Source organism: Triturus cristatus, chromosome 3_2, assembly GCF_964204655.1.
Source record: "Triturus cristatus chromosome 3_2, aTriCri1.1, whole genome shotgun sequence".
Taxonomy (NCBI): Eukaryota; Metazoa; Chordata; class Amphibia; order Caudata; family Salamandridae; genus Triturus; species Triturus cristatus.
Genome location: NC_140584.1, coordinates 737,509,468 through 737,527,396, shown reverse-complemented (window position 1 = coordinate 737,527,396; position 17,929 = coordinate 737,509,468). Strand labels below are relative to the sequence as shown.

Below are 17,929 nucleotides of genomic sequence, written 5' to 3'. Positions count from 1 at the left end.
AAAGATACGGTATTTGAGCTTTCTTTGTTGATTTAAATTGGGTCCTAGAGTTCTGTGGATTAATGTAGGTATGACAGTGAACCCATGTAGGTTGGAACTGGTAGCACTACCAACTAAGTAACCTGTTGGACGGGTAGAACCTGTTGTTTTTTTAAATAAAACTGTATCCTTTGAATTTTCTAAATGTTGTAACTTTTTCTCTGTAGTATGTAGGATTTAATGGCATGGACTGCTCCACATTTATTGAAATGTATGTTTAAGCTGTTGTCTGATCCGGTAAACATTGGTTTTAATGATTATAATTTGGGTGCTTTAAGGTTCATTTTGTTTCTATTTCTCGTTTGCAGTATTTCTCTTTATTAAGAACCCTCAGTTGTAGGTTTACGTTTTAATCCCAACTTTATCTTATGGTGCACTTTTTTTTTCACTTCTAGGTCTAAGTGCGGTGAACGAGATGAGCTGTCTCCCAAACGCATTAAAATAGAGGTAATGCACTATCTCAATTGTTAATTTATGAGTTTCTAAATAATACACCAGAGACTAAAATACAGTGCCTCTATCAGTTGCTTGTCAGGTTCAATATACCATATAAAACGGAGTTCTGAGGTTGAAAGCACATTTTTTTGTAATGCAACATCAGACATTGCATTTTTTCTTCCGCCTGAAATGCTTAGGAAAAGGAATACATACAAATGTGTGTCCATTATTCCTATTATTGACTTATTAGCGCTTTCTTATAACCAAGGAGCTCTTGAGAACAAAAATCTATAAATAAATGTTGATAAAGTGCGTCCAGAAAAGGAGAATATGAGGTATCCAAAATCAGAACAGTATAAGGTAGGTCTCGAGGAGATCACTCTTACCGTATGATTTACAAGGAAAGGGAACATATTCTCGCTGTTGCTGAGCAAACATATACGAAATTATATTAACTCAGATGTTTTTGTAATTCATTGTGGATATACACTAATCAGTTGTACGTTCTACAGTGTGCTTCCCTTTGAATGTTAAGAAAAAACAACCAGAGCGAGAGGGTAGAGACACACTCTTGATCCCCCTAAACAGTAGTTAAACAACAAAAGAGTGTGTAAGTACAAAGAAATACAAATATATACAAAGCAAAAAAGTATCTGTGTGTAGTAATGTGCCAATGACAAATCAATCAAATGTAGATAAAGAACCCTCACTCACTAACCTGGTTGGTGACATGCTTCATCATGGGGTTCCACCAGGGATGCCTACTGCACCTCTGGTGTGCTTCGACGCTTACTTATAGCGGAGCACAAATATCAGACTAGAAAAGATTTTTATGTGTGATAAGTGCAAAAAATAAAAATAATTGTGCTGGTTAAAAAGTACACAGGATTCGTCCAAAACTGTTTTAATGGCGGTGAACCTGGCACTGTATAAAAACAAGTGCAAAAATGGATGGTAAACACTGACGTAAATTGATCAGGTACAGCCTATGTATTTGACCAATACAGTGATCAATACATAGGATGTACGTCATCCTGTGTACTTTTTAACCAGCACAGTTATTTTTATTTTGAGTGAGGGTTCTTTATTTACATTTGATTGATTTGTCATTGGCACATTACTACACACAGATACTTTTTTGCTTTGTATGTATTTGTATTTCTTTGTACTTACACACTCTTTTGTTGTTTAACTCCCTTTGAACGTTGCCAATGTGAACCATCATCAATGCATTTTTCGACCATACCTTTGATGTCGTTGCCGCATGTTGAAAAATATAAATGTGAGATGTTCGTTTAGAGTATACCATTGTAATAGTTTACTTTGAATTAATTAAAGAAACGGTTCATGGTAATGTTACCATGTGGACTGCTTTGAAGTACACAAGAATGTCATCTGAAAGCACGAATTTTCCAGTGACATTATTTCAAACCTTATACGACTGTAGTTTTTTTAGACCTGGTACAGTGAATTGTCTAAAATTGTGCGGTCTGAAGAGAAATAGCTGATGGTCTGCAATAAATATCCCTGTAGAGTGGTCCATGTCATTAATTGCCTCTTCACTTCTGGTATTTCTAAATGGCATTATTAGCAGCATTCTTTGGTTCGATGGAACCTTTTAATTGCTATTCAGTTTGAGAGGTGCCCCCTCAGAAAGGCTGAGACAGAAAAGAGACAGCTGCTCCAAATAGAGTATCTAATTTTATTTAATCTGGAGACTAGAAAATAACATCAGGCCTCATTTCTAGAGTATGTTATTCAGTTTCTTATGTTGATAGGGGACTGCTGAAAATTGCCCCTCTGCTTAGAAAAAAAATAATACACGTATTGCTTCCACATAAGATTTGTTCAGTTATTTAGAACTAGCAGAATGTCAAAATAAAACGTAGGCAGGGGCTAAACAATGTGATGCCGGAAACAGAATCTTAATAAAACACACCAGATGATTACAATTTGATAGAAAAGAAGTATTTATCCCCAGAACTTGGTTAGATAATTAATGCCCAAAACTAGCTTGCAAAGAATCCCTACAGCGTATGGTAGTGACATGTTCTTTTCAGATTATCTCTTAACTCTCTCTTCACAGTGGCGTAGCAAGGTCTGGTGGTACCCGGTGCGGAAAATTTCTTGTCACCCCCGGCTTGACCCCGCTTCCTACCCCACTGTCTCTTCAAACTTTAACCAAAAATGAGTTTCATTTGCCAAAGCCTTATGCTTAAACTCTCCACTCAAGCTTCCCATCGAAACTAATGTTGACAGACTTGCCTTTCAATGGCTGGTCCTTCAGAGAAATCAGTGCATTTATGTACTGGTGTAATATAGTGCAAACTTACCTGTGAAGCAACGGAATATTGTACATTACGCGAAGGGTCAGGGCACGATCGTGTACCTCAAGTGGGGATTGCACAAATACATTTTACACATATTTTGGCACAGCGAGATTAATAGATTTGCTTAGAATCACACAATGTTGAGTCGAGTGATTTTAACCCGGGCCCCCAGGGTCCAAAGGTGTTGGCTCCAGCTACTGGGCCACCTGCTCCCTCTGTCTGACTACTTGACTGTGACCCAGTTCCTTTTTCTGTCACAAGTCAATGGAGAAACTGCCCTAGCTCTGACTTTAACCCATCTGCCTTGCAACCCCTGACAGTTAACATGCATTCTTCTGCATGACTTGCTTCCAGAACATGGGAATAACTAGCTTGACATAACTCCAGTAATTATTTACCTTCACTGTTTCCGGATCTGCCCGAATCTAGTTCAAAACTTGTAAGGTGCGCAGATGTAACTGACCATAATACCTGATTTCCAGATTTTCCCTTGTAGGATCCTCTAGCTCCTCAAAGCACCCATACCTTCGTACTTTCCGTCTTGTAAAATCATCCAAAATACAGTCACAAGCATTCTCAGCCACTGAGCCATGAATGTGGAATGCCTTTCCTCCAGATACCTGACTCATAACAGACTTCCTGTTGCATGGATGACTGTATGTATGTAATGTTTGTATGGTGCAAGCCTAGCCTAAAGACAGTGATGTACATGTTCAAAGAAAGAGTCAACGATTGACAAGAGAAGTTTCTGGGTTCAGAAGTATTTTGTTACTGCATTGTAACATAGTGTTCTTTAAAGAGGTGCATCCTAAACGCATTCCTAAATTGAAGTAAAACTAGGACAGTCCTTAAGGAGATGGGAATGTTGTCCCCGACCATGGATGCCTAGATGGAGAAGCCTGTAGTCTAGGTATTCTCTTCTTTTTTACACTTTTGTGCATCGAGCCTGAAACTGTCCCGTGTGCAAATAGGCACACTTATTTGCCTTTATCTGATAGTGTCCTGGCTGCCGGTATGCAAGGAACCACTGGAGATGAATGTGTTAGCCAGATAGGTCGTGATGGCTTTGTAAATGATGCAGCTAGTTTTGAGGATGGCAATACCCTGCATGGGGAGCCGTGGTAGTCACTCAGGATGGATCTGACATGATCATATTTCTTCAGGCCATGGTTGAGATGAGTTATGGCGTGGACGATGTGTGGATTATGAGAGGCCAAAGACCAGGCTTTGAAACCATCGGATTCAAGAGTAGAAGGGTTAAAAAGCAGCTCTGAAGCCAACTTGATGATATGTCCGGGAGTGTGTCTCGCTTCTGCATGATGAAGACAGAGGCTGGTGCAGCTAAGATGTAGACATTTATGCTGTGCTTACAGTGCAACACGATTCATTCATTTGTTTGAGGGGCACAGTTAGGAACAGCACACCTGTCCATCCTCTAGCAAGGCATGTTTCGCCACAGGACCTCGTAGAAGCTCTAGTGGAACTAGGCACTGGTTACAAAAGCAAATACACAGGCATAGGAGGTCTCATTAGCTTTGACTACTGGCATTTCTTCCTTTCTGGTTGGCACACAATTGGAAAATCCTTCAGAGTTTCCAATCTAAGTGGGCTTGTGTGATTGTGCATTGTTATTCAGATACTCAAGAACTAGAATAGTCACACAGCACAAAAGCAGCATGCTGGGCTGGCCCATAGTCTTAAAGTGTGGTTTGGAGAACAGCCTGGTCTTGTTCTGGTGAGCAGTGGTCATTCTGCTGTAGCTCGTTTACTTATTTCAGGATTCTTGTTACATTTATCTAGGCATTATGTAGTCTTCTAGTCACAGCTGCTCTACAGTAAAGTAGCCCCAGCTATTTCCTGTAAAGCAAACCCTGTAGATTACACTGGTACAGCTTTTGGAGTAGAAATATTCTGGCCACTAAACTTGCATGTTGAATGCCTGCTACATTAAGAATGGTGGAATATTCAACTTTCTGTCCGATCTCTTTTCCTTTGTCACACGGGCTGCGAATCTCTGAGAAGTTGAGCCGATTCTAGGTCTGAATCCACCAAACATGGACTGCAGCCAAATCTGCAAAGACTTCAACTCTCTAAGAGGTAGGGAATGTGGAGAGTGCCCAGCAGGTTTTGTCTGTCTTGAAGAAGGACTTAGTACAACCCAGATGTATGGTTATAATTTGGAGAAACTCTAGGACCGGTGTTTCATACAAACCACTCTAACGAAATGCTACAACGCCATCTCTACTGTGCGCATAAGTATGGACATACTTAAAAAGACTAAAGAAACCAAATTTGCATGTCTATCTCAAAAAAGGAAAAGTAAGACAAAGAAAGAAAGGGAACTTGGGTAAATGTAGAGAAGCATCCAGCTACCTACGATGAACCTTTTTGGGATGTAGGGCACTTGAGTTGTTGTCTGTTTCCCTAACAAAACTCACACTTGCAATGTAAGGACGCAGTCACTAGGTGTTCACGCTCCTGTTGATCTTTTTGGATGGCAGTGCTGTTGACGCTTCAGTGATTGTGCAGTTGCAGGCTAGTATGTTCTGTCAACATGAGGTTGGTAGTATGAGCAGAATGGGCAGCAACCAGCTGCTAGTATATCTGGTGTCTGTGATTGGCTAAGCAGGTGGTCTGTCTAGGGTTTCATGGTCTACAGAGTTAAGACCGTGATCACTGAACTAGAGAGAACTCTCTGCATCCCCAGGGAAGGCTCAGCCTGGAAAGGACCCAGCTAAGTTGGACAGAATCTTAATATGATCTCAGCAGCCAGTAAAGTGAGCACTTGGAGCAGGTCGAGCTATTAGATGATTACTTGGGCTGGCCCAATACCTTTTGTTATTCTTCAGGATATAATATCCCCAATCCTGGCAGGTGGCATTAAAGCCCAACAAACAGAACTGCAAGTAAGCAAAATACGCTGGTAACCATTACTGCCCCCGTGGGTGGAGAAGGCGCTAGGGCAGAGTCCTGCTCTTTGTGGTCGGTGCTGTACCTCGTTCAATGTGTAATATCATACACTACCCCAGATGTATGGGATGTAGACATCATAGGTAGGCCATTTTCTATCTTAGTTTACTGCAGGTTGGACATTACGGGGAGATGTCTCTTGTGACCCTCAGACATGCAAGACGTGCACTGCTGTACCTATGCCTCATTTCCCTGGCTGACTGGTGCAGCCAGAGTTAGGGATACCACAGAGAGGCTACGTGGTAAGGCACTGTCACAAGAGAAACAACCTTAGGGAACACAGGTAACATTTTTACCACACTATCGCACCAGGCCTATGTATCTGCAGGTGAATGTCTGAGTTACCCTTAAATGTATCCGAAAGGTCTTGTAGGGTTCAGGTCCACTGAATAAGTATTATCAACCTGTTTACCTGAGAGGGCTTTCCACACCCGTACCCTGCAACCCCCATGGTAAAGGAGTGGTTGTCACTCTGATTGGATATCTATGGACTTTTGGTACAAGTGATGCCTTTATGCAGATCCTTGTCTGCCAAAGCACTTGGTGTTCTTTGCACTGAATCACGTTCGTGGGAAAGTACTCTCCCTCTGAATCTCTCCATTGGTCACTCCCATTCTTGGGACTTTTAATTACTGGTTTTCGCCTTTGCAGGTTGCACAACTCTGAGTTCCATCCTATTAAGGACAGTGAACGGTGCCTTGCCCGTGGCCTTATGCCTTAAAAGGGGAGCATGAGGGCCTAGGAGCCACTTAGCGAACACAACAGCATCCATACAGGATACCCCTTAGGAGCAAGCACTAGCTGGAGTGAAGTGACAGGCAGCAGCATGCAGACCGGACTCTGCCCAAAAGAGCCGCTCCACAGGATCCTGGTAACATTAACCTTGCAAGTGAAAGCACAGGCACCAAAACCAAAAATCATGAGTTAGATTGCACCGTAGGAAAGAGTTTTCAATACAGTCTCTTTGCAAGTGTGCCTTAAATTCAGGTGCTCTTTTATGGTGTTGTAAAATGTCATGTGCAGTGCATCAGCATCCTCAATGGAAGTCCAGAAGTGGCAATAACAGGACAGTTGAAGGTTGCTGTGGCTTATGCTTTACTCACATGCACAGGGGGCATTGTGTGGATGGAGGGTTTCATGATGCGAGTTTCAAGGCCCAGTAAGCCAGAGTGGCCAGGTTTCTCAAAGCAAGTAACCAGTATTTTCCCAAGTAGTAAAAGGAGGTGCTGGAAGGGCAAGCACTCTCCGAGCATCAGCCTTGAGGACAGGACCAGCACACTCCCTCTTGTAGCATTTTAGCCGCATATAAATGTACATGATGTGGATTGGGCGATGGTTTTTTCCAAACAAACTTTAAAAACTGTAACTTTAAATAATGGAAATTGCCCCACAGGCCGTATTCAAATAATTCTGCATCGCTTGGCTTCTTGTTCACGATTCCAGTATGGAGGAATGATGCTCTTATGTGAGTCCTAGGAATACAAAAGAGCAGTGACTTTGTGGGAAACCACTGATCCTCTTTATTCGAGTTGTTTTCCTTTTTCAAAACAGTTATTTTTAACATCGGTGATCTCATAGCGGACTATCTTTATCCTAATCGTAATGTCCAATTGCAAGGAAGTTTCGATTAAATAGACTTAATTTCTTGATTTATTAGGCAAATTATTAAACATTATAAAATAACAAATATTCACGGATAAATCGGACACTAAAATAATATGCATTACTTTCATTTTCAGCAAAGATATATTGAATCTGATGCTAATCTGTTGCATTGTCTCAGCTGGTATTTTTTTGATAAACAGGATGGATTTTCCGATTACCAAGAGGCACTGCAAGCATTCCAACAGCGACACGAAGTACTTCGAGAGCAACTTGCCCTAGCAAAGGCGAAAGGGGAGGAACTTGCAGCTCATAATTATCAGGTAGGAGAAGAAAATTTGAAAAGATTTGCAGTCTATATTTTTAGACACTGACAAAGTTTGCAAGATTAAGTGGTTTGATTAATGCAGGCTCTGTTGAGTTTCTGTCCTAGAAAAGATAAGTTTCTCTGTCCTGAGACTCACTCGAAATAGGCCTAATTCACAGAGTATTTTATTCGCATACATGTAATGCATACACACAAAACTTGAAAACAATGATTTTTCTCAACTCCAATGGGTAAAATCCACAGCAACATAGTTAAACAATGCACATATTCTTTATGAAAGGTATCAGATTTTAGCTTTGACTAGTGTGTGCTGAGGATTTTGTACATTTTCAGGACACATCGCTGACAGTCTGGTTGTTTGACATTAATGGTGCGATGAAACCCCTGTGGATTCATTAGTTGTACAATCATGTGATGCTGAGGAAAAATACAGCCTGAATTCAGTTAGTAGCCTGTATAACCTTTGCACATACATTGATATACTACAACAAATTGATCTACAGAGGGCAAGGATTTGGAACTTTGTGAATGTGGCAAACATTAAAATCTCTATCACAAATTATTTGTAGAAATATATGGAAACGTGATTTCCCTTCCACAATTACTTAAAGAGGATTATAGAATTATCATACCGAAACAAGCTGATAAAGACATCTAGCCGCAGATTCCTTACATTTGAATATCACTATGTGTCAGACTAGATCGGGAAGATTTTTTGTGAGCAGTACCTCTGCATGCCAGTAGGTGGAGTTGGTCGGCTCCGCACGGCGTCGTCCGCACCGGAAGTGATGTCCGTGTCACCCAAATAAGCGCCACCTCGGCGCACTGATGTCTGTTCTTTTCTGTCCCCGCCAGCGCTGATCCAAGACCTAGCCCTCTGTCAGTTTTTGACTGGATTTTTGTGATGTTTTGTTGATCTTTTTTGAGGTTTCCTCCTGGTGTGTCAAGGGTGTTATCGAGGAGAACAGGTTTTAAAGCATGTGGCTACTGTCACTGCGCCATGTCTGTGACGGACCCGCACCTCGTGTGTTTGAAGTGTTTGGAGCGCAACCATGATTCCAAATCGTGCTCCGACAGCCAGGCCATGGCACCGAAGGCTTTAAGGGAGCAGCCCCTCAAGTTGCTAGCAGCCTAGCATGCGACTCTGCAGAAGTGACGGTCCCGCTCGAGAGGAAGGTCTTGGGACCTTTCCGGTAGTCCGAAGTCTTCTTACCTTCCGGTTCTTCCAAACAAGAACCTGTTTCTAGAATATGTAAGTCCTCTGCCCTTTTAACAGTTCATTTCATAGTTTTTTTTAACACAAGTCAGTGGTTTCATTTTATTTACAGCAGAAAACAATAGTTATTAAAAATGTGTTTAAGTAAAGTTGCACTTCAATCCGGATTCGCATTATAGTTTTAAAACATTACGTGGTGAGGTGAGACGCACGTCGCGGGGGCTCTGGCGGATCGCTACCTTTCCAAGCCATCATCGGCGGAGCTGGGACCCATTCGCTGCCGTTTTCTGAGGTACACAGGTGGTGGACAGTCCACAGCGTCTCCTGCCAACGCCGGCGGCCGCCATCTTGTGGATCACGGGCCGGGGATACGCCGTGGGACCGGTGGGACCTGCATTGACCCTCATCGAGCCGCATTGGTGCCACGCCGTCCTGGAAGCAGCGGCGCCATCTCTCGGAGGCGGCGGAGACAGTGGGGGGCATTGCAAATCGCCTGGGAGCCTGTCGATCGCACCAACTGTCCGCCATTTTGTAAGTGGCGCGGACCGGACTGCAACGGATGGTGGCGAAGACTAGACTGCAGTGGAATGTGGTGAGCTGCCAGTGGCTGGGCGGCATGGCGGTGAGTGACGCTTCTGCTTGACGGGCGGTGGCTGAGAACAGCGTGGGGAGGACTGCACGTGACTGGGGTCTGAGGGGAGATTGGCCTGATCCCGGTACACTTGCTTCTACTATTGGGAGGCGGCCATTGGATATATACCTGCTGGAGGAGCGGTGGGGTGACTGCGAGACCCGGCTGGGGCATTGTGTTGTGTCTTGAAGGCCCGGCCACATACTCCTGCGGGGACGCCGCGAGATTTGCAGGAACGCTGTGAGATCGACAGGGGATGCTGGACTCGTGTGTGGCTGTGTGCTACGGAACTGCAGCGACAGCCTGAGTGTTGGGACTTACTATTCTGAACTGCCTGGTTTGCCTGAGTCTGCGGTGGGGCCGGACACCTCTATGGTGGGTCCTGTGGCAAGGGACAGGGCTCCCCCTGGGACCCGTGATTTGCAGACACCGCGGATGGTCTTTCGCTACCCTCTGGGACTAGAAACCAGGTGAACAACCGTGGCGCAAGAATGACACGCACTCACAGAGGCAAATACGTTTCAGGGCCAACCCCCAAAGACAACTCGGTGGCGGGAATGTGGGGCAAGGTGGGCCCGTCTGCCCCCACTGAGGGGCAACCGCAGGCTGGGGGGGGGGGGGGGACTCGTCTGAGATTGACTCCCTGCGTACCGAAGTGCACTCCTGTGTTCTGTAACTCCGGAAAGAGATCACAGATCTTGGCGAGCGTGTAGACTGGCTGGAAAAGACGGTTGACGCCCGTACGGAAGACCAGGAGCAGCTTTGGCAGCGCTTAGCTGTCCTGGAAGACCAACACATAGAATTGCAACTGAAGCAGGAGGACCTGGAAAATCGAAGTCGCCGGAATAATCTCCGCATCCGGGGGGTTCCTCTCGGAGTGGAAGGGAAGGACATTATGACCTACGTGGCACAGCTGTTACACGAGGTGTGGGGAGATGATGATGCTTCCCCGCTGGCTTTGGCTCGGGCTCACCGAGTCTCCGGGCCCACCGAGTCTCCGGTCCCGCGGGCAGGCCGGGCCTCCTTCCTGACATTCTAACCAGGGTCCACTTTTTTACAGAAAAAGAAGCTATTCTGGCAGCACGAGCCAAGCAGGATCTCACGTACGAGGGGAACAAGATCCAGATTTTTCAGGACCTGGCCCCCACTACCCTGCGCCGCCTCCGTGACTTTAAACCTGTGACGGAGAAGTTGCGGAGCATGAACATCTCCTATCAGTGGGGCCACCCCTTTGCCCTTATTTTTACATGGGAGTCCAAGTGTAAGGTGATTCGGTCCTACAAAGATGCGGCGCATCTACTCCGACTTCCCTCCTCACGGCCCGCCAGCCCCACTCCTCCTTCGCCTTCTGCACGGGTGCCTGCCAAGCCGACCTGGTCGACCGTGCACCGGCGCAGACGCTCACCACCCTTCAACGAACAAGAGTCCTTGCAGGCTAAACAGGACATTATAGAGTACATTAGGTCCTTGGAAGGGGACAAGTCCGAGTCTGGTCCAGATTCTCCAATCCCTTGATCAACGGCTCATACACCCGTGATGGCCCTTGGAACCCTCCTTTGGGAGCATAGCTCTTTCTAGTCTGACTTGATGTTTGATGTGGGGGCCTTGAAGTTACCCAGCTCCCATTTTTTTTTTCTTGCTGTGTAGCTGGTGCCGGAGCACTCCGCCTGGATGAACTAGAGAGCAGCGGACGACGTACCCCCCTCTGTTCCTGAGAGAGTGACGTCTCTGGGCTTATCCGAACCTAAGGGTGTAGGCTAGCCTGCAATTGGAACAGGACAATGTGGCCCAGTTTGCCAAAGTTGGTTACACATCTTTCTATTCTCTGTCTTCCTACTTGTCTGTACCTTTTCTCTTCCTCTTTTTTGTTTACTAGGTATGGCGGACGGACGACCCCAAAGCTACGACGCATGCTTGATGACAGAGTAGGTCCACTCCTGCATCCCCCTTCCATTCCCCTGACATGCTTTGCCACTGGATTCAAGCAAACCTAGCTGAAGATGGCTGAAAAGCCAGAAACCGGTCCTAGGAAGCTTGTTTCCGGTCCAGGGAAGACATGGCTTGGCAGTTCGGGCTGGACTGTTCCCATGAGGCACAGGGTCAGACTGATTTGCATATGGTCATGTCTGAACTGGGGTGGCAGAGTGGGCTAAAGAACGGTGATGGATTAAACCCAGATCAGTTGCAATGTTCAACACTCCGTCCATCATTTCCTTTGGTTTTTGCTTTGTTCGCCATAAGTTGGCAGGGTATGCTCAGACTTGAGTCCCTTGCTCACTTTGCCACTGGATTCAAGCAAGCCTGGCTGAAGACGGCTGAAATGCCAGAAACCGGACCTAGGAAGCTTGTTTCCGGTCCAGGGAAGACATGGCTTGGCAGTTCGGGCTGGACTGTTCCCATGAGGCACAGGGTCAGACTGATTTGCATATGGTCATGTCTGAACTGGGGTGGCAGAGTGGGCTAAAGAATGGTGATGGATTAAACCCAGATCAGTTGACTGGGGGTGAGTGCTTGCAATGTTCAACACTCCGTCCATCATTTCCTTTGGTTTTTGCTATGCTTTCTGCAGTGGCATGATGGACTAATTTGGGATCCGTTTTATTTATGGCTCTTCTCGGCCCTTTAAAGGTACTAACCCTTAATGTTAAGGAGCTTAACTCTCCCAATAAGCGGCAACAAGTGTGGCGCTACCTGCATCAACATAGCCCAGACATGATCTTTGTGCAAGAGACCCACCTGTTGCACATAGATATCCCCCGCATGGCGCACCCAAACTACCCCCTCCAATTCTGGGCCACAGCAACTACCTAAACGTCTGGAGTGGCTATTCTATGCAGACCTGGCATCAGGCAGGGGGACCCCAAAGTCTTTCGCAGTCCAGATGGATGTTTCATCAGGGTGGAGGTGAGGGTGGGGAGATGCCTACTTACACTGTGTAATGTCTATGCACCAGATGCAGGACTCCTATCTCCGAACAAGTCTCCGGGAACATGTGCCATATGGCGACCCCTCCCTAATTTTGGGGGGAGACTTTAAACTGGTGTGGGATTCTGCGATGGACCGTAGTGAAGCTTCTTCCAATGGGACGGGGACCATGTCCTCCGGAAACAGATAACAGACCATGGCCTGCTGGACGTATGGCAAAATCACTCTACGGAGGTGCGGGATTATTCGTACTACTCCCACGTTCACCGCTCGTACTCGCGTATTGATTATCTTTTTATTTCGCACGACATCATGAGGGACACGTTGGGGCGTCTATGTCTGATATATCGCTATCTGACCATGCCCACGTGGAGCTCCTTCTGCAAGATCCGGCCGCTTGCCCCACCCACCTCCAGAGGTGGCATTTGCCGCTACATGTCTTGCGTGACCCGGCTGATGTCGAGAGCATACGGGCCACCATTGACTCTTATTTTGTGTACAATGGCCTTCCCGAGATTTCCTTCCCTGTGGTGTGAGATGCCTTCAAGGCTACAATCCGCGGTCACATGACATCTTTATCGATTGCATGGGCGCGGGAAGCCCGCCGCCTGGAAGATAGCCTCTCCAAGGACATTAAGGCGTTAGAGAAGCAAGATCAGGATCATTCTTCGATCGCGAGTCGGCGGCGTCTTGCTAACCTCCGGGGTCAGCTCCGCGCTCTGCGCACCAATAAAGCAAAGATATTTGGGGGGGGGGAGACAAAGTGGGCAGATTGCGGGCGAAGCGCTTGAGGGCCTGTGCAGCGAAGGCTCACATAGCGAATATTCAATCGCCGGATGGGAACTGGGCCACCACGGAGCGAGCTAAATGTGAGGCCTTTAGGGCTTATTACGCTGCCCTTTATACGGCGGAAATGCCCTCCCAAGCCCATAATGATGATATCTTGACCCAGTGCCCCTGGACTCCAATCCACCCACTCCATGCCAAACAATTAGAAGATCCTCTCACAGTGGAGGAACTGATGGCAGCGTTGAAAGATCTCCCTCTCGGGAAGACACCAGGCCAAGATGGCTTGCCACTGGTCTTCTACCGTATGTTCCTACCACAACTCCAGCCACACCTTCTGCGACTATATAATTCCTTTTCGGACACGGAGGGGCCATCGCCCTCCATGGGTATGGCTGAAATAGCTCTTATCCCCAAGCCGGGAAAAGATCCCACGTTGTGTGCATCATATCACCCCATCGCTTTGCTGAACACGGACCTCAAAATTTACACCAAAATGCTTGCTAGACGCTTGGATCCCCACATGCCTGGCCTTGTGGAGCCGGATCAAGTTGGCTTCATCCGCAATAGGCAAGGGGCGGACAATGTGCTTAGAATCGCGTATCTGGCGGGGAATGCACAAAACTGGAATATACCAGCCTGTCTTCTCTCGCTTGATGCGGAGAAGGCGTTTGATCGGGTGGACTGGGGCTTTCTTTGCGCGGTGCTGCAAAAGATCAGACTGGGCCGGAATATGATCTCTATGATCATGGCCCCTTATTTATCTCCGCAAGCTAGGGTTCGGGTTAATGGACAACTGACAGACCCTTTCTCCATACATAGAGGTACACGGCAGGGTTGTCCCTTGTCACCTCTGTTGTTTGCCCTGGTGGTAGAGCCCTTTGCAGAGATGATCAGGCAGAATGCGGACATACATGGGATTTCTCTTGGTGGCAGGCAGAACAAGGTAGCGCTCTTCACGGATGAACTCATCCTCACCATATCGCGTCCGCATACATCCCTTCCGGCGCTTCACGTCCTGTTAGTCTTTTGAGCGAGTTTCAGGTACTAAAATTAACCATGGCAAATCTTGGGCTCTCAACCTCACGATTCCGACAGAACAGATACCAATCTTGAAAACGCTCGCTCCTTATCAATGGGCGACGGAACATATCAGGTACTTAGGACTTCAATTGACTCCCACCTTGGACACATGGACCCAGGTAAATTGGCGAGAATGCAGGAGAACCGTTCTGGAAGACTTACGGGGATGGAAAACCCTAACGCTCTCCTGGTTGGGTAGGCTTAATGCCGTGAAAATGTCGATACTCCCTAAAATCTTATATTTATTTCAATGTCTCCCCACCCCTATCCCGCAGCACCAAATACAGGGCCTCCAGCGAGATCTCATTCGCTTCATCTGGGGCAGACGTAGGCCGCGATTCTCTCACAAGAGCCCCATGGCGCCGCGAGACAGAGAGGGACTAGCGTGCCCTAACCTTTTGGATTATTATTGGGCCTCGCATCTCCGCTTCGTTTCGGAGTGGATAGCCATTGAAAGTGAAAAGATATTGTTCCATATGGACAGGACAGTAACTGGACACTCCATCTGGGACCTTGCGTGGCACCATCGTACAGCACGCTCACGCAGTGCCTATATCGCAGTACCTACTAAAACGGTTCTGGATATATGGGACAAGGTTGCAGTGCGTAAGGGACTAACCACCTTCCCCTCCCCCCCCCCCCATACTCCCATTACAGGTAACCCACTATTCCCTCCGGGCCTCCATCCACAAACATTCGCCAACTGGCTAAAGGGGGGATGCAGAGTGATCGGAGACCTGTATGATGGGGCAACACTTAAGACATTTACCCGGTGTAGGGAGGACTTTTGTCTCCCGCTGAGCGCGAGGCTACAATAGGCACATCTGCGGAATTGTGTGTCCTCACCGCAGATGCAACAGGCCGCTGTCCGAACATTCACCCCCTTTGAACGGCAGATCCTACAGCACCCTCCAATACTAACCCTGCACTCATATCCGCGCCAATGGCAATCAACGTCAACCACGGAAATCACACCAATACAATGGAATCGCCTCTGGCGAGATATCCCTAGGGTCTATCGCAGCATCCCGCAGAGGGAAAATGCATATAAAATTATGACGCAATGGTATTATGCGCCTACTCGACTACACAAAATGTTCCCTGCCGTGTCCCATTGTGCTGGAGGTGTTCGAATGCTTCTGGAGATTTCATTCACATTTGGTGGGCGTGTCCGCTCTTGACCCTGCTCTGGAAGGAAGTCCATAGTCCTATCAAGGAGGTATTGGGCTTTCCCCTGCCTGAGTCTGCAGCCACGATTCTTTTGGGCCTTAAACCTACCAACGTGAAAGCACTTACCCGCAGCGATTGGACTATAGCACTTCATATGCTTGGGGCAGCTAAACAAATTATAGCGTTGTACTGGAAAAAAACGGAACCTCCTCCAATAGCTGCTTGGTACACGTGCTTATGGCATGGGATAACCATGGAACTTTTTACAGCGCGATTGCAATGACGTGACACCCGCTTCACTCCTGTTTGGCGACACTTAATCCACTATCTCTGTAAAATAGAGCACGTGTGTTATCTACCCTCCAAGCTTAGAGCGTTAAGACTTTTTGAGGATGCCATACTCCCGTCGGATCCCAATAGGCTCCTTGCGTAACCAGATCAGCCCTGGGCGACGCCCCCTACGGCAAGCCTCAAGATATGCACTCCTAATACCATGCTCTGCTGCTCGAGTATTCCCGTCCGCCTACCTAGCCGCTTTTGTTCCTTTTCCTCTTCCCCTCTCCTCTTTTGCCCCTTCTCTGTCTAGTCACTACTATCCGCTTTAGATGGGCCTCTTGCCCGTGTTCTTACTGTTCTTGTTGTTACACCGAAAAGGTCCTGAGACTTCGCACAACACTCTAATACTGCTGCATCTGTTATGTTAAGCAGCCGGCCCACCAAGGGTTGTAGGCGACATGCTGTGTTTTAAACTGTGTATTGATGCCTTCACATATTCTTGGAGAGCCTTGGATGAAACGCGGCCGGCCCTAAATGGGTTGTAGGCTTAACGCTGTGTCAATGTGGACCTCTGTTCTACTTTGTTTGTAGAAAATAAAAACAGATCCTTTAAAAAAATAAACATTACATGGTGCAAATGAGAAGTTATAGCCTGCTTCTTTTTGGCGATTGAGTAAACGGCAGGTTGTATGTGCTCCAGTATGTCGTTTCACTCCCTTTCATTGCCCTCCATTGATGGGAAAGGAAAGTGAATTATTGCCCCTGCACCAGCAGGAATCCCAAGCTCTCCTGATTACACCAAATCGTATTTTCAAGGTTTTGTCGTAATTTGTAAAATGACGTAGAAAATTGAGACTACAACCCAAAACGTTAAGAAATATAGACTGCAAAAATAAAGATAAAGCATAACTGTCAAAAAAATGTGGACATACACGTGTTACTTCATCTCTTCCCAAATCACCCCAAGCAACCATCAATCAATCTTGCCCACCTCAAATAGAAATTTACGTAGGAAATTAGAAATAAAAAACAATGTTTAATTCCCAAACACTTCATTATTCAGTGAGATATGGCAAATACATCAAATTTCAATGGCTTCGGTTAATTTTATAGCGTAACATTCACAACTGCAATCTAAAACTTAATTTAAAAAAACAAAAATTAAAATGTAAAATTGTACTCAAAATTTAACACCACAGCTAGTTTCAACTAGCAGTTGGGGACTGTTCCCATGAGAGGCAGGGTCAAGAGTGATTTGCATATGGCTGTGTCCAAACTTGGGTTGCGTGGTGAGAAAAAGAACAATGGATTAAACCCAGATCTTTGTGACTGGAGCAAGCTGTCCATCATTTGTTCCTTTTTCTTTTGGCGTCCTAAGTGGGAACGGTATGCTCAGGCGTGGGTCCCGTGCTTACTGCACCACTGAATTCAAGCTAGCCTGGGCTGATAAGTGTGATGCCCTGAAACCGGTCCCAGGATGTTTGCTTCCGTTCCAAGGAAGACCTGGATGGCAATTCGGGCAGGACTGTTCCCATGAGGAACAGGGTCAAGACTGATTTGTAAATGGCTGGGTCCAAACTTGGATGATGAAGTGAGCTAAAGAATGATGGATTAAACCCAGACCCTTGTGACTAAGGGTGAATGTTTGCATTGTTCAGCATTCCGTTCATCATTTGTTTCTTTTGTTAGTATCAACGAATTCAACCCCTACTGGCAAGAATTTTATTCAGATTGTTACTACATGTTAGTACTGTGCGAAGTACATTTGATCTTGCTTTATCTTCTGGTTCCTCCTGTTAGAATGGTGTGGATGGTGGAGGATGTCTGCTGGGCTTCTGAGTGGTCACATTTTATAACACTCCATCATGGCTCCTTTCCCAGGCAGCACCCGTTGGATAGATTATATCTCTGATCCTGGAGCAAGTGAGATTCCATTAGCAGAAGCAGTCACACTTGTAGACTTTATTTTCCAACCTTTGTGTCTATCCTTGGTCATGCCCTCCTCTGTTGTGTGCATGTTTCCAGTATGGTATACCTGAATGGTAAGTGTAGCTCGGACATGCTTCCTTCACCCTATGTCTACAGTTTAACGGATCAGGTTGGATCCAGAGCGAAGGACCAGGTCGTTACTGAGG

The 17,929-nt window shown here is 46.3% G+C and overlaps 1 protein-coding gene across 2 annotated transcripts in view; it reads left to right on the top strand.

Moving 5' to 3' along the window:
• NAB1 (NGFI-A binding protein 1) overlaps nt 1–17,929 on the top strand; it is a 136,937-nt gene that overhangs the window by 78,565 nt on the left and 40,443 nt on the right. For both annotated transcript variants that reach the window (XM_085648794.1, XM_085648795.1), the window contains 2 exons: nt 435–486; nt 7,583–7,702. In XM_085648794.1, coding sequence (XP_085504920.1) covers nt 435–486; nt 7,583–7,702 — 172 coding nt within the window. The remainder of the gene's footprint in view (nt 1–434; nt 487–7,582; nt 7,703–17,929) is intronic.